The sequence below is a fragment of the Pseudopipra pipra genome, chromosome 7, assembly GCF_036250125.1.
Source record: "Pseudopipra pipra isolate bDixPip1 chromosome 7, bDixPip1.hap1, whole genome shotgun sequence".
NCBI lineage: Eukaryota > Metazoa > Chordata > Aves > Passeriformes > Pipridae > Pseudopipra > Pseudopipra pipra.
Genome location: NC_087555.1, coordinates 608,016 through 629,116, shown reverse-complemented (window position 1 = coordinate 629,116; position 21,101 = coordinate 608,016). Strand labels below are relative to the sequence as shown.

The 21,101-nt window shown below is 39.5% G+C and overlaps 1 protein-coding gene across 1 annotated transcript in view; it reads right to left on the bottom strand.

The window, feature by feature from the left end:
* Window positions 1-3,399: 3,399 nt before the first annotated feature.
* Window positions 3,400-21,101, bottom strand: part of COL5A2 (collagen type V alpha 2 chain) — a 102,151-nt gene continuing 84,449 nt past the window's right edge. Inside the window, exons 36-54 of the mRNA XM_064660144.1 lie at window positions 20,851-20,904; window positions 20,676-20,729; window positions 19,584-19,637; window positions 18,668-18,775; window positions 18,507-18,560; window positions 18,248-18,301; window positions 17,072-17,233; window positions 16,851-16,958; window positions 15,750-15,857; window positions 15,551-15,604; window positions 15,124-15,231; window positions 14,963-15,016; window positions 13,578-13,685; window positions 13,044-13,097; window positions 12,258-12,365; window positions 9,157-9,448; window positions 8,072-8,259; window positions 5,981-6,205; window positions 3,400-5,074 (exon numbers count right to left, since the gene is read on the bottom strand). Coding sequence (XP_064516214.1) covers window positions 4,928-5,074; window positions 5,981-6,205; window positions 8,072-8,259; window positions 9,157-9,448; window positions 12,258-12,365; window positions 13,044-13,097; window positions 13,578-13,685; window positions 14,963-15,016; window positions 15,124-15,231; window positions 15,551-15,604; window positions 15,750-15,857; window positions 16,851-16,958; window positions 17,072-17,233; window positions 18,248-18,301; window positions 18,507-18,560; window positions 18,668-18,775; window positions 19,584-19,637; window positions 20,676-20,729; window positions 20,851-20,904 — 2,094 coding nt within the window. The 3' untranslated portion in view covers window positions 3,400-4,927. The remainder of the gene's footprint in view (window positions 5,075-5,980; window positions 6,206-8,071; window positions 8,260-9,156; window positions 9,449-12,257; window positions 12,366-13,043; window positions 13,098-13,577; window positions 13,686-14,962; window positions 15,017-15,123; window positions 15,232-15,550; window positions 15,605-15,749; window positions 15,858-16,850; window positions 16,959-17,071; window positions 17,234-18,247; window positions 18,302-18,506; window positions 18,561-18,667; window positions 18,776-19,583; window positions 19,638-20,675; window positions 20,730-20,850; window positions 20,905-21,101) is intronic.

Sequence of the window (21,101 nt, the reverse complement as noted above, 5' to 3'; positions counted from 1 at the left end):
CATATATCCAAAACTGTGGTTTGAAAAAAGGCTCTTGACAGAGAGGACTTAAATCAATTCCCTGTTTGCCTTCCTTACATTTTAAGCATCCAGAAATGCTCTGGATGAAAACACTAACACCTTTTTTCAAGCTCTAAGAGAAGTTGATTTTAGACACATATTCAGGTGCATATTCCTTTGTCATATAAATTTAAAACTATCTTGGAGAAAAGAAAAAAATATTGTTGTCCATGTAGCTGAAAGAGAGTCTTGAAGTTGAATGAGAGGCACAAAAAAACAAGGAAAGAAGTTGTCCACACAATATTCATAAAGGAGAAATTTCTTTCCAACCCATGCTTTGCCGTGCTAAGGCTGTCCTGAGAGCTTTCCTAGGAAAATCTAATGTCTAGTGTTCCTTGTCAGGTGCATGTTATTTATATAGGCTGGAAAAGGTGTTATTTTGGAGGACTCATCATTTATGACAATAAGACCACATTATTATAGTCATTTAATTAGAATATGTTTCTTATTACTGGTAACACATCCATTTCAAACAAGATTGAAACCCTGAGGGTTCAATGAAAAATCTTATCCATTTCCTTACACCAGGAAAGAAATTGGGTCTGGCAGACTTCAATTTTTAAACTAAGTGCCTCTTTAGGGAAATGTGAGTAATGAGACACACAATGTCACAAAAATCTTGAGCTACAGCAATGTATGAATTTTTTTATCATGATCTAGCATTTTAATTCAACATGTGCTTGTAACCAGATGTCCTTGATTATATTTTGCTATGCTCTTAAAGAAAAATCTATATAAACTTAGACATAAAGTTCCAGAAGAGAAAGATATTTTGCAGGAGGTTTTAGGACTTGGGAGATGAAGAGATGTTTTCTGTGTTTCTACCTACCTGTTTACTGGGAGGAGGCGAGAAGTAGCTCGCACTACACTGAGGGATTGCTGTTCCAGGATGAATGAAGATCCAGAACAAAATCCCAGTGTTCTTGTCTTCCCACCTGCTTTTCATCCTGCAAAAATAGACTCCAGGGTTCGGCCTAGAGTGTCTTCTGAAAGCACTGACTGTAACCCACACTGCTGCTTTCCCATCACAGCAGCCAATTCTGCTTCCTGAGGTTGTACCTGGCAAAATTAAGCTTATCCAACCCTTCTCTTCTTTCAGTATACCCTTAGCCATAAATAACTTTGGATTAAAGGTCACAAGTTTTGTTGCTGAATCTGTGCCCCCTGAGAAGGCAGTCACTAAAGATCACTTTTGGAGGCACTGGAGAGGTTGGAGTTTCCATGGGATTTTTGTGAATGTTCCCATCATAACTCACATTTCAGCTTCTCTATATTTGTTATAACAGCTCCAAGGTACCTGAAAAAGCCTGCTACCTCCTCCTCTCACTCTGGGAGCATCTACAAAGCAGAGAATAAAATTCCTAGTAGGAAATCACAGATTTGATGTGTCAGCTGGGACAGAGTTAATTTTCTTCCTAGTAGCTGGTACAGTGCTGTGTTTTGGATTTGCATTGGGGATGAAAATCCTGCTGATAACAGACTGATGCTGTTGCTGAGCAGTGCTTACATTAAGTCAAGGCCTTTCCAGCTTCTCATGCTGCCCTGCCAGCAAGGAGGCTGGGGGTGCACAAGGAGCTGGGAGGTGACACAGCCAGGACAGCTGATGTCAATGGATCCCAGGGACATTCCAAACCATATGGTGTCATCCTCAACATATAAAGCTGCAGTGAAAGCTGGCCAGGAACCACTGCTCGGGAATTGGCTGAGTATAGGTCACTGGGTGGTGAGCAGTTGCATTGTACATCATTATTTTGTACATTTGAATTCTTTTATTATTATTATTATTTTCCCTTTCTTTTCTGTCAACACATGAATTTTACATTTTTCCCCTCCAGCTCTCTTCCCTCCCCCACTGAGGGGAGGAGTGGACAAGCAGTTTAGTGCTGTTTAGCTGCTTGCTGGGTTAAACCACACCAATGTGGCAGCAGGAAATGCTTTGGACTTGCTCTGATTTTTGTGTGGAAGCACACAGCTTGTTCTTTAGAGGGCGGAGGCTCCTGAATCACAATGATGGCTCCTACAGTTGTCACAATCTTCTGTCATGGTAGTATTTCTTTGTGGCAGGGAAGATTGTACCCTACTAAACATGCAAAAATATTTCACTAAAGTTTCTAGAATTGTAATAATGTTCTTTTGTTACAGTTAGTTGTATCAGACTTTTTCACTCAGTTGACTAAGGCCAAAAAGCAGTTCTGTGATGTTTTGTGAAATGTGAACTTGCTTGGTTTGGGTTTTTTTTGGTTTTTTGTTTGTTTGTTTCTTTGTTTGTTTGTTTTAACTACCTGAGAGACAAGAGGCCTTGCTTTAGTGATTCTCCAGCCATAGTTTTTACAGAATATTACCTTAGTTAGCTCTCTAGTTAAAGGTCTTTTTCAGTGCTCAAGGCAGCTGGCTGAGGAAACACTGCACACTTCATATGCAGTTAGAGATGGAAAAACTTCAAAACAAAAAGTATCTTCCATAACAAAATACTCTTCTTCTTCAACAACCTCACAAAACATTTGTATTAATCATGGATTATAATACTCTCTTCATGAAAATTAGAGGTTAAAAATAACTTTCTAACATGAACCTATACTCCAAATATTATTTATTTTGTGCATCTGGATAAATGTGCTGTAGAAGTATGGATCACAGCCACTGTGCTGTGCTTGAACACACTGAATCAAGCCATTACATTTCAGATAATTCTGTGGAATTTACATTATCTAAAAGTTCTCAAGGATCCAATAAGTTAACTCCTGAGTCACATTCTCACAGAAATCATTTCATGCTAGTAAAAAAGAAATGGTAGAGTTCCTGCCTGGGTAATAAAAGCCAACAGGTAACATCAGCGTGAACCTGTCAGCTTCCCTCTTCCCAGCCTCTGTATCTCTCCTGTAGGACATGCACATGGACAACCTGGAAAACTGCCAAGCTCCTGCCCTTTCAGAAGTGGGAAAGGAAGGTAAATTCTTGCCTGCTTTGCCACAAATGCAACGTTACAGCTTGTCCAGAAACTGTTCTCTATAAGTGATAACTTACACGGACATTGGGAATTGGCCAGGTTACATTTCATTCCATCTTGAACAAAAACTCTTTCTCTGGAGTCTCAAACAATCCTAATTAGGCAGCTTTAATAGGCTTGCTGTGATGACTTTGTACAAACTGGCATCTATCTGCAAAAAGTGGCACAGAAGACATGACTCAAAATATCCCTATATTCCGGGGTTTGAAATATTTCAGGAGAGTACGTTGCAAATGAGATATGCAAAGAGCAACCAAACAAAGATTAAATACTTCTATTTTTAATTTCCTGGAAATGAACTGATATGGGACACACTGGAGAAAGGAAACCACTTACATAGCAAGAAGCATGTATTTAATTAAATGCTTTGCAAAGATACATGAATAAAGCTGTGTGCATGACTTTCTTTAGGGATAGCCCCAGCTGTTTATTTTTTTTAAAAGAACAAACAAAAAAAAAAAAAGTGGAGAGCACAGATGCAATAAAGGAACAAAAAAACCTAAGTAAGTTTGTACCCACATACTTTACAAAATAAAGCATGACAGAGGTACAAAACATTCTATATACTGAATGACCAACAAATAAATGCACTGTAACATTGTTCTCTCAAACACCATAAGCCTAACAGCTAAGCTCTGAAAATGACATTGACAGTAGGCATCTTAATTTCATCAGCCTTCTATAGTCATTTAGCACCATCACTTTTTTGTTGGGTTTTTTCTTTTTTTTTTTTTGCCCTGCCTATCTCCTTTCTTGAAATAACAACAGAAGCATAGCACCTTTTAACATCTAAAATAAAAACAGGAATATTAATTGCATCCCAACTTCCAGAGATGAGGTAGCTCATGCTAAGAAATGATGGAACTGTCCTGCCTTGACAACTCAAGGCCAGAAAGTCAAATTACTGGTGATGCATGTCTGAATGTCAGCTAAAACCAATGAATTTCTAAACTTCCTTTATTAGCAATTGGTCTGGTATACATGTGAATGGTTTGCAGTGTACAGAAACTGGCACCATATATAAGACATCTCTATAATTTGATATGTAATGGCTTCTTAGATGGGCAAGTATTGGAAAATCAACAAGTATTTGGTTTAAGACATATTTTAAAGATTAAGAATTATTTAATGGAATTATACCGATACATTGTGAGAAGTGAAGTCTGGCCTTAAAATTTTATATGTGGGACACCCCTACTGAAAACTCACATTTACCCCAGTAGTGTTTTTACTTCATAAATTAATCATGGCTGTGGATCTCTCTTCTGAGCAGACTTACATAGGAAAGTGCAGGAAAAACAATACCAAACTAAGATGATCTTGCCTGAAGGTTTTCTTCTACAAAAGACACAGATTTCTGTGAATGTCTGTTGTACCAGCAACCACAGGAAGACAAACTGGGATAGAAGGAGTAGGTATGACTGAAATACAGCCAAGGGTTCACAGAAGTGCTCTACTTTTCTGTTATTCAGTACATATCAAAGCAAAAGAAATAATCCTTAGAGCTTTACATAGTCCCACATTAAAACTAACTATTTTGAATACCTGTAAATTTCAAAATGACTTGAAATGAAACCAAGGAAAAAGATTCATAAGGATTCATACTACTTTTAAAAGGTGGTCATTGATCCTCTTAAAATTGTACTGTTATACTAAAAAGTTGGTTCTAATCACTTAGAACATTTGCAAGTAAAATAAATATTCAAAAGGAGGCTGGGCATTTCGAAAGAGCTGTATATACAGTGCTGATCCAACATCAGCCATTACTTCAAGAGTCTCAGGATTAACTTCAATCAGTCTAAGTTCACGTGTTTAGTTGCTGCTGTTGGTTGGGTAGTGTGGTAATTTCCCCCCCTCCTCTTACACGAAGCAAACTGGCCCAACTTCAACTCCAAATTCCTGGTCGGTGCTGCCAATGTCCACTGGTGCAATATCTATGATAGGTAAGCGCGCCACGTTCTGCGTCCTGTACTCAAAAACAGTCTTGCCCACGTTCCCATTACGTTTCTAGAAGGGGGAAAAAAAAAAAAAAGGAAAAAATTAGGCGTTAGGTCATGTCAAAACCAGTCCAAATTCCAGTGGCGAGTCAGTTGTCTGATTGCTCAGAAGGATCTCAATGTAAGTTTGCTGAGTGACACACTCTGAGCAACACCACCTGCACTGCACCTTGGTTATTTTGAAAGGTAGAGATCTTGCTCTCTTGCTGTTACAGTAATGAACAGACCTGTCAGGCTGAGACAACAGCACTGGTTTTTCTTTATGCTGTGAAAGTCTCCTCTGTGTGTTAATATGCACCTGCACACATCACTACTTCAAAGGACAGAGAGCCCTTAATTCATTTCAGGTGCAAAACTAAACTCAGAAATATTTGCCAGTGTCTTGTACTTGGCTGAGGCTGCTACTGAACATGAAAAAATCTACTACTGTTGCTGGTTTCTATTCCCACTAAGAATTTTTGGGGGGGAACATTTCCTTTTTAACTCATTGGAGTACTGAATGAGTACTGTGTAGTCCAATGAGTATTCCAACTCACTGGAGGTTCCTCCACCGCACTGCTGCAGTAATCATACCCAACTGGCAGACAAAATATTTGTGGTTATCTCACCAATCTGTGTGATTCCACACAGAGGTAAACAAATACTGGGAAATGCAAAATGGCAGGATTACGTATCTCAGCACACTCATTAAGAAGTAGTAATTTGTAAATATTCTCTAAATAAATGCAGACTTCTACTACATAAAGCTAGAATTGTAGTAAAATGACTATTTGATCGGTTACTTCTGCAATTTCTGATACAATTCGGCAGCATTTTAATTACTTCCTTCTATGGATTTTTTTCTAATTCAAGAAAGAACTGAAAAGGCACAGAAGTGCTATTTCTCCCCAGCAAATGGCAAACCCCCCAAACTTACAGAGCAGCTGTCATGCAGAACAGTGTATCTGAATCGGCTGTTTCCCTCTGCTTTGATCTCCAGGTCATTGGCCCCTTTCAGAATCACAGCTCTTTTCAGGTTCTTCATCTGGTCGTCCATGTACCCTACACTGTTTTTACACAGGTAGGTGATATTCTGGGAAGCTTCCTTTGATAGGAGGCGCAGGAATGTCATTTGAGTGACAGCTGTATCCCCATACACAAACTGTGAAGATGAAGAAATAGGTCGACTTACATTACATTAAAATTCATAAAGAGCTCATGAATTTTCTAATATCTGTCATTATCGTACCCCTTTTCAGACATAACTAGCAGGAGCCCTATTACATAAAATCTGAGAATGATTTCTTTTGTAATTTGCTGCCAGGTGAGGACAAAAAAATGCAGGCATTCTGTAACATGGATAATTTTGAAGAATTTTGACTGTAAAGCTCAGCAATTGAATAACCCAAAGGCAGTTGGGCCTCCACAGAAATGCCAAGTTTTGGAATGAATTCTGCCTTGTTTCTGAAAGGGATTCTTCCCTATGAAAGAGTGCATTAAAGTAGCCTTGAAGCATATAAGAAATGTCAAGCACAGAAAACCCTTTTACAGAGTACCTGTTACATTGCAACTTTAGCAACCTGTTTTGCATTTAGAAGCATCACAAACAGCCCAAGTTTGACTACATAAAAATAACTATACATCTGCATATGGTTTTATCAACTAATCAATCCTCAGAGAAGTTTGACAAATGTTTTACAAAGTGCCATTGTTTCTACAAAAACAAGCAATTTTTCTATCAATAACAAAAATTCTAAAATTCTTGAGATTTTTTTCCCTATCTGTGCACATTTCATTTTATTCATGTTATGAGTCATTGCAACATATAAAAAAACAGCCAAGAATGACTGAAAGTTTATACATTTCAGTGAAACCAGAGAAGAAAAGAGAAACTCTTACTGATCGACACTGTCATAATCTATAAAATATGGTCTCTATTGAGCAATCTTGGACACATTTATTATTTAGAATCCATAAGGAGTGCATATGACTTTTACACAGCTTATATTATTTGTTACCAAATCTGACAGTACATCAAAAAAATGAAAATTTTTTTATAGTAAGTATTCCTCAAGATCATTTATTCCACCAAAGAGCATCTGACCTACAAAACCCCTCTGTGTAGCTCTGTAGGCAGCTAAACATCAACTGTGATATCTTGGGTCATGGCAAGATCTCCTGAATTTGATAATAAGTGAAAGCATCTCAAAAAAGCAATCAATATCACATCTGTTCTCAATATCATATCTTTCTTAACTGTTGGAGTTCTGAACTGTTGTCAGTAATCCAGTCAATAGCAGCATTTTTCTTTTACACACCAAATGCTTAAAGATAAAAACTCCCTATGAAATAACAGTTGAAGATATTCTCAGTGTTTTTGATAAAGTAGGGAAAAAATGGCAAAAGCTGGTTAATTAATTATATCCTTTGCATAGGATAAACTTCTGTTATTTGTCAGGATCATTAAGCCTAATTTCAGAAGTTACCACAGAGGGAAAAACCCAACAGAAAGGTGAGCGGAGTTTTTTCTGCCTACAGATTGATGCATTCAGCATGGATCAACCTGGCACATATAACAATCATACTTTCTTTGAAAACAAATCTGTGAAGTAAGTTTTGTTATTTTTAGCAGTAAAGAGTTTTCTGAAAGGAAGAGCAGAACTCAAAACAGCAGAGATCTGGATCACATATTAGGGTAAAAGTACACTTCTTTTTAAGGACAAGATAGTGATTTAGTAAAATAGGTTGCTAGAGAAGCTGATGGCTTTGAGATCAAGAGAAATAAATCTATTAGAGCAGTGGTCCACTTACAGGCAATCCTGCCTCAGATGCACTTGCAATTGCTGTTCCCAGCTGTTGCCTATCTTTACTGTATGGTAATAACAACCAATTGAATATAAGTCAGTCAGTCAATACTTATAATGTGCTCACTGTAACAGAATCCACTCAGAGTGGCAGATGAAGTTCTAAACCAGAAGAAAATAAGTTTCACAGAAGCCAACTCCCAACATTAACTACATTTATTTACCTGTGATCCCCTGTTCATATCAAGGCCATACCAAACAGGCTTTAATTCAGATGACCTGCTGGCCCACCACATTTTGCGGGGCACAGTAGATGGGTTTGCTGAAATACAGGTCTCTCCAGTTTCCATGTTGCAGTACACTTTTATGGCATCTTCAACACATCCTTGGTTAGGATCAATCCAATATTCACCTACAAAGAACATAAAATGTGCCTCTATTATATTATAAGGATTCTTTAAATAACTGGGAAGACATAGGCAAAAGTATGTTGCAACAGTGCAAAAGAGGCATATGTTTCATGAATCAATCCAAACTGTGTTTTGATGTGTGCTTCAGATATACACTATAATGTTGCTCCAAGATACAAGTTGATCAGTATTTCTAACATTTAAAACTGGAGAATTCACACTTGAAAGCTGTTTATGGTTAAGGTTTTTTAAATTCATTGCAAAGCTTCTGAACCCTCCAGGTGTATAAAGAACACACAGTGGCCAGAAGACATTTTTCTCCACATATGAGAAACTGATGTCAGCCCCTCCTAAATTTTGATATTGGAAGCAAAGCTTCAGGAAACAGGGCAAAAAATGGTAAGGCCTACCACAAATTATCTCTACCTTCCAGTCTGTTCTGATTTATCCACTGATAATCCATGTAAATTAGGGAAAGCCCTAAATAGTATGTTAGTGCTTTACCATCTATGAAGTGCCAATATGAAATAAAGGCAGAGAATTCTGGATGGAATGCACTTACAGGCCATCAGCCCACAGGTAGCACTTTGAGCTAATAGCAACTAAGTAAATATTCCCAACTGGCATCCCAACTTATCTCTGTCATCATATGACTGCTACTGCACTTATTTTAAAATACATCTGACTAAATACTGAACAACTAAATATGGGGTACATCAGAACATATACTTCACCGGCAAGAGGAAATAATTTTTCGAGAGATGTTTTCAAGCTCCTATTGTGAATGTCAACTTAGGCCATCAAAATCTGTATTAAACATGTTTTTTCCAGTGCCCAAGTGTATACTGGAAGCAAGACAACATCATACAGCCCACACAAGGCTGTGTGTTTATACTCACCACTCCTCTTGGAGGGGTGGCACAGCTTCAGGTCATCACAAGTCCGTGCTGGGTGTTTCTTTGAGCCATCCGGGCTGCGCATGGTCTCAATCTGGCTGCTCAGTGACTTCAGTGTGGCATGGACTCCTGGGTCTGTTTTGTTATGGTCATCTGGGGCTGCTTCATCCTCGGTAAACTCTGGTAGAGGATCTGCCATCGCATCATCATAGTGTCCCATAATGTCACCAATGGCAGCAGTGAGGTGGCCTGGTGGTCCTGGAGGGCCGGGTGGACCAGGCTCACCCGGTGGACCCTAAGGTTCAAAACAAAAAGGCAACAGAGGCACAGTAGAGTAAAGACAATGCAAAATGGCAGCTGTGATGGACTGAAATATTGGTAATGTCTTAAACATTGTCAAAACCATAGAAAGACTTTTTGTCAAACTACAAGGAAGCAACTGCCTCTCTGCCACCACTGAAACCTGACCGGAACTTGGACTGCGCCAGGGGACTTGAGATAAGACTGTTGTCTAATCAGCTGAAGCCTGAGCAGAAGTAAACAAGGTTCAGGGAAAGACAATGTATCTGTGTTAAGAAGCAGCCCTAACTGGGCTCAGGGGGTGGTGGTGGAGAAGTGTTTTGGGTGTGTCTCTCCACACTAAACTGAAGGAATAAACACCCACACCCCCCCCCCGCTCTTGGAAGGCCACGTGCACACAGGACATTCGCATGAGAGGCAGCTGAGCAGGGGTTATGACCACCAAGGACCCCCAAAGAGCCCCCCCCAACTCATTCCTGAGGGCTCCCACCACCAGAGGACTGCTCGTGACCCATGCAAGGAAACAAACCCAGAGCCTGTCACAAGAGACTGCAAAGCTTCCCCCCACTCACAGGGGACGTGCCAGGCATCTCCTGAATGTATATTTATCCACTGGACTCTGTGTTTTGTGGGAAACCCTCGCCACCAAGAAGACCAGAAGAACCAGACCGGCGGGACGCCAGCAGGTTACATGGAGTGGAGATACTTCTGTTTTAATCTCTCACTCTATTTATTTCTTCTCCCCCCCCCTTCTTGTTTCTTTCTCTCTCTCTTTCTCTGTCTCACATTTACCATTAAATAAACCTCATACTATTGACTTTGGCATCTGGTCTCGTTTGTACCTGAATTCGGGTAGAGGCATTTCTAGTAGCTTTAATAACCAGATCATAACAGCAGCAAAGTCAGCCACTAAAAAAAACGCAAAACTTCAGGGCCAGTCACCCTCACGCACAGGGAACAATTCAGATATAAACAAGTCACCTTTTTCAGGAACAGGGGTAAGAGATTAGAACCACGTATGAGGCATTCTCTCTGCTTCACGTCCTCTCTGATTGCCTTGCTCCACTTTTTCTTACTCCTGATTTTAGACTCGACAGCTGGAAAAAGTCACCAAGGAATGGCCCCCTCACTCCTTTTTTTTTAAGCCATCTGTTCCTTCTTGTTCAAATCTCTGCATAATAACTTTATTTCTTGAATTCCCAACAGCTGTAAGTGATTTTTAGAGCAATCTAAAATTCCTGCTTCCCCTGAGATGCCTCAGGCACATTTTCAATTAGTAAAATTTGACACTATAAACATCTTTACACATATGCAACCCAGTGCTGAGCTTTCTGGCCAGAGAACCCAGGGTTTCTGTGGGACAGAACCTGCATCATCCTTCCTTGGAAGAGCAGGTGCTTTCCTGACTAAGTTTTCCCAAATGAAAGGTTGTGAGGTCCTTCTGTCAACTTGGATTGTGACACGTGGGGAGGTAACTGAATCTTGACACAGAAGGTGTCTGATAATAAGCATATCTCCACACACAACTCTTCTTTGGCAGCATAAAGTCTGTAACATACCTTCATTTTAAGTTTGGTGCTCTGGTGCCTCAGATAGTGGATCAGAACTGACATTTCCTTTGAGAGTGATTACTTCAGAATTCACAACTAGTGCTCCAAACTCTTCCTACAGAGCACACATCCAAACTAACACACAGTGTGTCTGGCAAGGGAAGTCTTAACTTTTATTTCTTGCTTTTTGGTTCCAATTAATAGTTTTGTGAAATCCACCGTGGAAAGCAAAACTAAAAGTACTGGTATGTGATATTTCTTGTACTGTCTCATTACACAGATAAAGTATCTGGAGATATATTATATTCTCATGCTCTGCCATAAACTCTTCATTCAGGTCTCAGTGTCTTGACAGAAGTGGAATTACAAATAACTGGCAGAAATTCAAATAAAATACGGCGAATAATCAATGGAATGATAAACATTACTAGCACGGGAAACATCATGTTTTACCAGACAGAAAGACAGCAGAAACTGCCTTCTTTGTCTTGCTCATTATTTTGTTCCATCTCTTCCACTTCTTCCCAAAAATAAGTAACACCAATTTTTTAATTCTTCACATGATCATCCAGATCACTCTTTCCTCAAATCCCTCTAATTTTCTAACTTATCTTCCTTGGAATAGCCTAACTACCATTCTATGAAAGAGTACTACAAATGGGTAAATGTGGAATATGCCTGGGGTGTTTAGCAAAGGTTTAGGACTTCTTCCAAACTGGTCAAACTAGTTTTCATAAGCTGTAAATCAGCTCACAGTTGGTGTCTATAAACCTCAGACCAGGCTGAAGGTCAGCTGGGCCTAGAGCTGGGGCTGTTTGTTTGGACTGAAGGCACAGTGGAGTGTGGTGATGCCTGTGCTAACTCAGTGCCACCCTTGTGGCACTGCCAGTTTTGAACTGCTGCCAATTCCAGACACCAGCTGGCCTCTGCTTAGGCCTGAGGTTTAAGGACCCAACTGGCCAAATGGCCATGTTAAACTACAGATCCAGCAGGATCCAATGACCTAACTGCAGAACTAGCCCCAGGCTGGTCTAAGGGGAGCACAGGTGCATAAGACTGGGATCATCACAAGTGCAGAAGATGAAAATGAGTAAGAAATGAGCCCTTCAGTAACCCTGGCTGTTTGTTGGAGGAACTAGCACATTTATTATTTGCCTCGAGCTCATGAGTGTTTGAGAAAGTGATATGATGGGCTGTTGAACAAAGCTCATTATTCAAAAGTAACCTTTTCTCTCCATGTTCCCACCAACTTACCTCAGGTCCAGCTTCTCCCACAGTCCCTCTGACACCAGGAGGCCCAATTGGCCCAAGTGGACCAGGATTTCCATCTTTGCCAGAAGGACCAACTGGACCTGGAGGACCCTAGAAAATACAGGAGAAAGAAGAAACATATTTTAGCATTCAATAACAAAGTCGAACAAAACAGCCCTTTATAAGCAGTACCTTGTCAGAAAGCAATCCAATTATTTGTGTCTAATACCACAATTTTAAAAATCACTGTTTTTCTTCTGCAAAAGTAAGAAGGCAGTTTCAATGTGAATCACCTCAGACAATATAACTTGGATCAGCTGTATATTTTTTCCTTAACCATTCAAGTGGGATCAATTTCAGATGCTATGCAGTCTGGAATAGCTGCTGAATGCCAAAACATATACAGGCTCAGAGATATGCTGTCCCTTGGGAACATCCAAGAGAGTCATCTTTCTCCTTTACTTTTGGGTGAATGACACATATGGGGGTATGAAAGGCAGAGTAGCAATCGGCAGAGCTGCCACTTATTTGGCTTCACATCAGCTGCAGCAAAAGCATCTGCAAAAAGGGTCTGTTGTGATCCTGATCTTTTTATCTAGCTATAAACTACACTTATGTCAAAGCTTTACTGTATTAAACGAGGCGATGTCTCAGCAAAAGATATTAGGGTAACCACCACGTGACACCAAAGTGAAAAAAATCCACTGAAATAAAAGTGAAGCAGAAATAGAAGTCTGATCATGGAAAAAGAAATAATCAAGCACAAAAAACCTTACACATCATACTCACCCGAGGACCAAAGGGACCTGGAATGCCAGGGCTACCTTGTTCACCAATAGGACCCTAAACAGAAGAAATTATCATATCATTGTGACATTTGAAGCATATTCCTTCAGTTTTAAAGGACTAATGTGTGATATACAAGATTTGGGATGAATAGGATTGAAATACACATGAACAATGTGTAGTACCTTTTCCTTAGTACCTTAGTAAATTGATAGAGTTTACTGGTGCTTGGCCATATATTAAGTTGTTTCTGCAGAAAAGCCTTAATTTCATGGCATTTAGAATCAGAGTGGCTTACAAGAGAGTAATTGACAGAGTTAATGTGAAGTGAAAATATGATTTGGCTGTTGGGGTTTTTTATCTTGCAACACATAGTTTTACCTCATCATGCAATGGTATCGTAAAGCTGCACTAAAAATATTAGCAAGTATGGACAGCCAGGCCACCCATAAACACCTTGGGAGGAAAAAAATATGTTCCTGATACATTATTTAACTACCAAGAAAATAAAATTATAGTAAAAACAGAAAAACTTACAGGAGGACCAGGAAGACCTTGAAGCCCAGTGAAACCCCTGTGTCCTTTCTGGCCCCTATCACCTCGATCTCCGTGGTCACCTTTGTCACCACGAGGTCCTTGGGGACCCTGTAAATATCAGTGATGAATTGTAAAATTCAGAACTGGAAAAAAAAACCAACCTCAAACACCCCTCATTTGCTTTTAGACACTGTACTCAGACCTCTTCCCTTCTAAAGCCAAAAAGAAGGTGATTCTGGGTCAGATCCAAAAACCTTAGTGTTTTACCAAAGAATAAGTAAAAATAAATACAGAAAATTTTTGCTTAAATATTGTTGTAGCAAATTTAACCTACTTAGCTACAGAATACAGGAAAAAAACATGAGAAACTCAAAAAAACCAACCAATTTTTGTATGATTTACAAAATTTCTCTGGATATGGCAAATGATTTTTGTTGGTGAGATTGAAATATTATGGTTCTTTCACAGATTCATAATGATAAGACATATTTTCACTATGAAATCCTCCATGATGCATTTTTACTTCTCACAGCTTCTTTCAAGTTCACTGTGATTACAGTACAACTGAAGTTACAGTCCTTAACTACAAACAACAATTTCCAGGCTCTCCAGTACAAATAACTTGCTTCTATTACTGTCACAATTTCATTTTTGTTAATTTTGACAGTTTCAAACTGCTCACACTAATTCAAGAATCAGTGGAAAATACGGCTTCTGCTTTCAAGTCTATATTTCTCAGCCCAAATTAAATGCTAAATTTCTCAATGCCAGATTCCAAATATTTTATCAATGGCATCATTATCACTAACTACTCAATAAACTTTTCCTGTCTCATAAATGACATCTGCTTAGGGACAGGACAACATTGTTTTGAATTTCCCAAGTTTGCAATTAATTTTCTGTTCCAAGCTTGGATTGTAAAAGAGTTATGTAACATAAAAAAGATGACTTTTGTTAGTTTTCCATTTGGACTGAATTTAGAAAATCATGAGTTGAATTAAGGCAGTTTAATGGGAACAGGTGATTTTGTTGTATTTCTGCCATTTTTACCTAAAAATGTGCCGTTGTGTTCAGCATTTGTCTCTTTACCCCTTATTTAAACACAGATTTTAGCCATTTGTTAACTCAGGTCCTACCATTATCCAGACAGCAACACGGTCCAAATAAAGAGACTTCCAAAGCCTTTGTTATTTCCATGTGGAAATAACTGGAGTATCTAAACAGATTTGTCTAGCTTTGCTGCTCAGAGCACTACCTGCACCCACTTGCAGTCAGAACACTGCAAAATGAAGCCCTGTTTAGCATTCTGATCTGGGCTGAGTTTCTCATACACTTTCCAGTAAAAGGTATCTCAGACAAAACCACAGTGCCCACGGACAACTTACAGGCAAACCTCTTTTTCCCGCACGACCCGGGGGACCCATCGGACCTCGAGAACCCTACAAAGATGACACATAGAAGGGATGTGAAGCAATGCACAAAAACAGACATGACGGTTTTTTGATAAACAAACAAACAAAGTGTCTTTAAAAAAAGCCTCACTTACAGTTTCACCTCTTTGACCTGCATCTCCTGGAGGACCAACAGGGCCTGGAGTTCCTGGACCCCCTGGAGAACCTGGTAAGCCTGCAGGGCCAGGTTCTCCACGATCACCCTGCAAAACAGAATTGCAGCATTATTTATCTAAAGAGGACTGGTCTAGACCAGTAGCACTGCTAACCTATTTTTGAGCTATTGCAATCTACAGAGATATTCCTGCTGCAGGAACTCAAGTCTGAGTTCATGGAGGCAGGTGTTCTTAGCCTCTTAGGCAGGTGTCCCCAGCTTTGAGAGGTACTGCTTATCCAAAGCTGTGATACATTTTCAGAACAAGTTCTCCAGCCAGGTTAACTGAACGAAGAAAAAAGTCTACATTAAGTCAACAATAAAACAGAGATTTCCAGAAGTTACTTAAGAAAACAATATATTCTTACTCGTTCTCCAACAGCTCCATCTCGTCCAGGAGTACCGTCATTACCAGCAGGCCCCTGGAGTTATGGAATAAAAATAGAGCTATCAGTTAACTCTGTAACCTTGCATTTCTAAAAGAAGTTAGAGGTGGATAACAACTTTCTAGTTCGAGAAGAATAACCTCTAGTCTTTTTTTGCACACTACAGGGCTCTAATACTTACTTCTGGACCAGCTTCACCTACAGGTCCAGTGGCGCCTGACTGGCCAATAGGCCCTGGGGGACCTTTATCACCAGGTGGCCCGGTGGGACCTTGTTTTCCTGGTGTACCCTAAAAAAAAAAAGATGAGAAACATCAAAATTTTAATCACAAAACAAAGAAGGCACAAAAAAACTGCTGCCTGCAAAACTACTCATTAATCCAGACTGAAGTCCCATCTGCATTTGTAAATTCAAAAAACTGATAAATCTAGAAAATGTTCTTACAGATTTTAATACATATTTAGTATACTGTGTATTTTTGTGAAGTTTAATTGTGCTGGTTACTTTCGAATAGGCTTTTACTGACTAGGAGCTGCACTTGAAGTTAGTTTATCTAGTAGCAACTCTCTTAAGCACATACTCCCTTGATAAATCAATACATCCAATGTCATTATCTGTAACAGGTAAGGTCTTTTAGACTCCAGAAAAACATAATGAAGTTGGATATGAGTAACTTTTGGTTTTTTTTTTTCTCTGCCTCAAAACCAACAAATCTTCTTAGCCTGGAATAATTTCTGGCCAACTTCAGCTATACATTTACTTTATGGATCCAGTGGTAATGGCAGACCCTCCATATCAACCCTTTAACTAACAGGCTATTTAATGACTTGAATTCCTGGATAATTTGGCTTTCCAATAAATATCTATAAATCCTACATTTAGCAGAGAGCACAAATGGCAGTTTTAAAGACTGTAGTTCACTATTTATGAAATAGTGATTACAGAGTATCCGCTCACATTCAAGTAACCTTTGGGCACCTAAATGAAGAGTTTGGGGTTGTTTTTTTCAAGGCTCTAGTTTTAAGTCAAATAGGAACATTTTAGACAGAAGTCTTAATGCTATTACCCCCTTATTCTTAATTCCGGTTCAGACCTTCCATTATGGTAGAAACAAACCTTGCACCTCATGCATTTGCATAAGATTTATTTATTTTCTATTCTCTCTATATTTGCTCCTGCAGTTGAGTTTTCCAGCTTTCTCCTTGTGCTGTGGGGCACTACACTCCGAATCCCACAAAGAGAATGCCCAGGCTGGTGACATACTGCCTTGGTTATTACTTACTGCAGGACCTGGCAGCCCTGGCATGCCTCTTTCCCCTCGCTGCCCTGGCATGCCAACAATTCCTCTTTGACCAGTGGTTCCTGCTGGACCAGGGGGGCCATCCGGGCCCTGAAATCCAGAAAGGAGAAAAACACATCACTGTCGTGTCAGCAGTAATAAATAACAATGAGACCAAGACCAGAGCTGGCTCAGGGAGAATTAGTGACACTCGGAGGACGTACCGGCTGCCCATCATCCCCTGGGTCACCCTTGTCTCCAGGACCACCAGGAGGCCCCGTGGGTCCTCGATCTCCCACACGACCGTGAGAACCGGGATCACCGCGAAGACCTGGGGGACCTTCTTTTCCCGGCTCCCCAATAGGCCCAGCAGGCCCTGGGGCTCCCTAAGGAGATTAAAACACCTCGTTACGTTGGACCCTTTTCTGATCCAGACAATAAAATTCTAAGGACCGTGTTTTAATTAACTATAAATACATATAGTCTGAGAAAGGCTGAAGATCTGAATGATCTAAAAGCTCATTCTTATCATCTCTTTTATGATCAGATAGATGAGATGAAAAAAACATCAAACTACGTTCAAGTTCCACCTGTGCCTCCCCAGTTTTCAATTCCAAACTCCCTCCTTTAAAAGACACTTTTTTTGGTTGTTTTTCTCTTTTTTCTCTTCACCTCAGGTGTACAACCATTGCAAGAAAAGTCACTCTTGCCCATTTTTTCCACCATCATCAAGCTGAAGTCCATATCCAATTTTTTCATTCACATGGTGCAAATTGTTGTAACAGACCTTTGTTCATTCCTTAAATATTTTTTAAAAACTTCACAAGAATACTAACTTTTCCATAAACTTCACCTTTTGAGAAACTTACAATGACTGCAAGTTATTTCTCTCATTAAAACATCAAAAGGCATATGAAGCATGACACAGGTCTCCACGGAGCTGAATCCTCAGCTGGTTGATCCACAGCTAATTTTTTGTTTTAATTGTGTTTTTGAAAATGTTGTGATCGTGGTTTTGTTTTGAACTTATTTTAATGGATCTTAGGAGTAACTCCACCAATGAGATAGCTCGGCAGAGGCCTCCTCCTTTACCCTAACTTCAGTCACCACTGAAGGGACAAAAAAGTAAAAAGTAGAGGTAGATATAGGTTGTTTTTTTGTTCCTGTAAGCAATTAAGTCATCAGCTCAAAGTCTACTTAACACAATGGAAAGCCTTGCACCTATTGGACACATACTTAATGATGTAAACATGCAGCCACAGAAGTCGGTGTTGACTAGCTGTTGTTTCTATAGTGTCAGGCCATAAACTCTGCTTCACCTTTCCTGCTTTATTTAGTCTTCAGGTTCTTAGCGACCAGTTTATACAACACATCTATTAGGAATAAAACAACTGACTTACAGTAGGTCCTGGAGGCCCAACTCTTCCAGCAGATCCTGGGAATCCAGTAGCACCCTAATAAAAAAAAAGTTTTAATGCCACATTTATCAAAAGAAATACAGCATTAGGTACCTCAAGTGTTCTCACCTGAATTAGTGAGCAAATGTTATATTTGCAGGCTGTGAAAAAACAAGCTGACACGGGGAATAATACACACATTACGTAAAATTTCAGTATTAGGTTATCTACAGTCAGATCACAACAAATAAAATCTACTTACAGGGGGACCCTGAGTTCCTCTACCACCTTTCAGACCAGGAACACCTGGAGGACCCTAAGAGGAGAGGAGAAAGAGAGGTGTGAAAGTGAACACCCAGAACTTTTTAAACAAGCAAGATCAGCCCACACCACTGGTTCTGTGATGATGTTATTCACACTTACTGGTGGACCATGAGACCCAGCAAGACCCTGGGGTCCTGGAGATCCAGCATCTCCTTTCTGTCCAGGTTCCCCAGGTTCACCTTTTACACCTGGCTGACCATCAGGGCCCTATAAGAAATAATATTTAGAAGAGAAATCAGGTTAGATAATACAAAATCTGTCCAGCCTAACAAAGTTGTTTTGTAGGGACTTTCTATAAGGAAAAAATACCAAGGGAACAAATTGACCCAGAAAACACTGCATTTGCTTAACAGTTCAGATCAAGGGAACTGTAACAGTTTAGCAGTCTTTAGATCATACATGAGACTTTCTGAACATTCTGTCAAGTCAATATTTCTATTTTAAATATTTTTCTTCTCCAGCTCACATTTCCCTTTTCTTTAGATTTTCTATTTTCCTCAGCAACTACTACATACTTAAAATCAAAAAGGACTAATCAAAATTGCCTTTTCTAGGCTTTTTTTTTTCCCACCGAGGGAAGCAGGTGCCTGACTTTTTGTGAAAGGTCTGAAACACGATACTTAGGCTGTGGGAAAGTTTAGAGTATTCCCTTCCATCTGGTCCATCAACTCTTTCCAGCCTCCACTACTCATGGCGCAGATCTTTGCTGCCTTCAGTTGATGACACTTTTCAACTTGTCTCATTTTAATCTCAAAGGAGCAACATTGCATATTAATGAAAATATGAGATCTGGTGAGCAATTACATAACCTTATAAAGAAAACCACTTTTCATCCGTCTAGGGCATTTACTGGCCCTTTTCTTCACTCGATATGCTGATGGGAAAAAGGAACAACCCTTTTTGCAGCAAAAATGTGTCTCACATTCCAGAGCACTGCTATATTATTCATAATGAAGGAAATGAGCTGTGTCAAAGCATGAGCAAAGGAAACTCATTAGTGTTCCAAAACACATACCGGAGGGCCAGCAAAACCAACAGCACCAGTTGGGCCATTTTCTCCTCGGGAACCCTGGTGAAAAAAAATTAGAATAATTGTATTTAACAACTGTCCTTTCTATAAACAGTATAATTTACAGTTAAAGATATAAGAAAGGATGTTAACTGTTTATTGTCATAAGTGTGATTATACTTTTGCTCTATTAATCAGAATCAAATGATCTTTCAATCATTAAAAAAAGGATGTTAACTATGACGTTAAAATACACCGTATGGTCGAGACTATATGCAGCTTTCAGAACTTAAAAATGGAAGGAATGAACAAGCACCAAAGCACAAGTAGGAGAAATTCTTCTCCCAACCCACCCTTTCCAGAGACAGCATGATTAGCCAAAGAGCATGCACTTCATGCAACCTGCCACTCCAACTACACTGGAGAAAAAAAACAGTAGTTCAAAGACCTCTGCATGGTCAGAATGGGCTATGAGCTGCTTCAGCTGAGCTTTCCCCACAACATTTGTTTGGAAAAGAAGGAGCTGAAGGCTGCCAACTCCAGCACTCCCTAGAGGGCTGGAAGCTGTTCCAATTTATCCTGGAAATAAGACTGTTCTGATTTATGACAGGGACACAATCAATTGCAAGCAGTATGAAGGATCTAGAAGGGCTGAGCCTCTAATTCCCTGATTGAAGTCAACCCTTAAAATACTCAAAATCACTAATAGATGGAAGATGACAAGTTACATAACTAGTCATCTAGATGAACTAAGAATTACCTCTGCACTTTGTCCATCTAAATATTTGTATATGTACAGTGGTATCTGGTATGGGCATGCTTTTAAAAACATTTAAACAACCAAAAGGAGTGGCATACTTTCAGGAGTGATGTGAGTTTAACTCTGTAAAGTTTTCCCAGAAACAAGTATAGGAGAGAGGATCAAAATCTAGTAATAGTTTTGCAAGTGCACAGTTACAAGTCAGAACTACAAATCTGGCTACAAAGAAAGGGAAGGAAAAAGAGGAAAATATATCAGCAAATGAGAATAAGGCCTGGAGTTTGGATCAGCATTAGATATTAACTTATGCCAGGCAAAACCAAAGCATGTTTACTCACAGGATTTCCACGAGAGCCAGGAGGACCAACTAGACCTCGAGGACCTGGTTCACCCTTTAAATAAAATTAAAGGTTGTTATTTCCCAAGTAACTTATTTGTTGAGTAGCAAAAGTGCTAATAAAGTCTGATAATATTAAGGAACTTCAGTAGAGAATGGAATAAAAATCTGTTTACCTTTTCACCAGTGGGACCTGCTGGACCCATTGGGCCTATTGGACCAGGGAGACCCTTTCGAACAAATTAAGATGAAAGAAAGTTAGAGAAATGATGCTCCAAAACAGTTACTTTAAAACTTTTCAGATGTTACTATTCCCATATGCTTTTTCATTCATTTGAATTCTTCTTCATCTCTGAAAACTTATTTTAACTCCTTTGTCTAAAATTGACTTGCATTTCCTCTCCCAGTGACCAAACTCCTCGTAAAA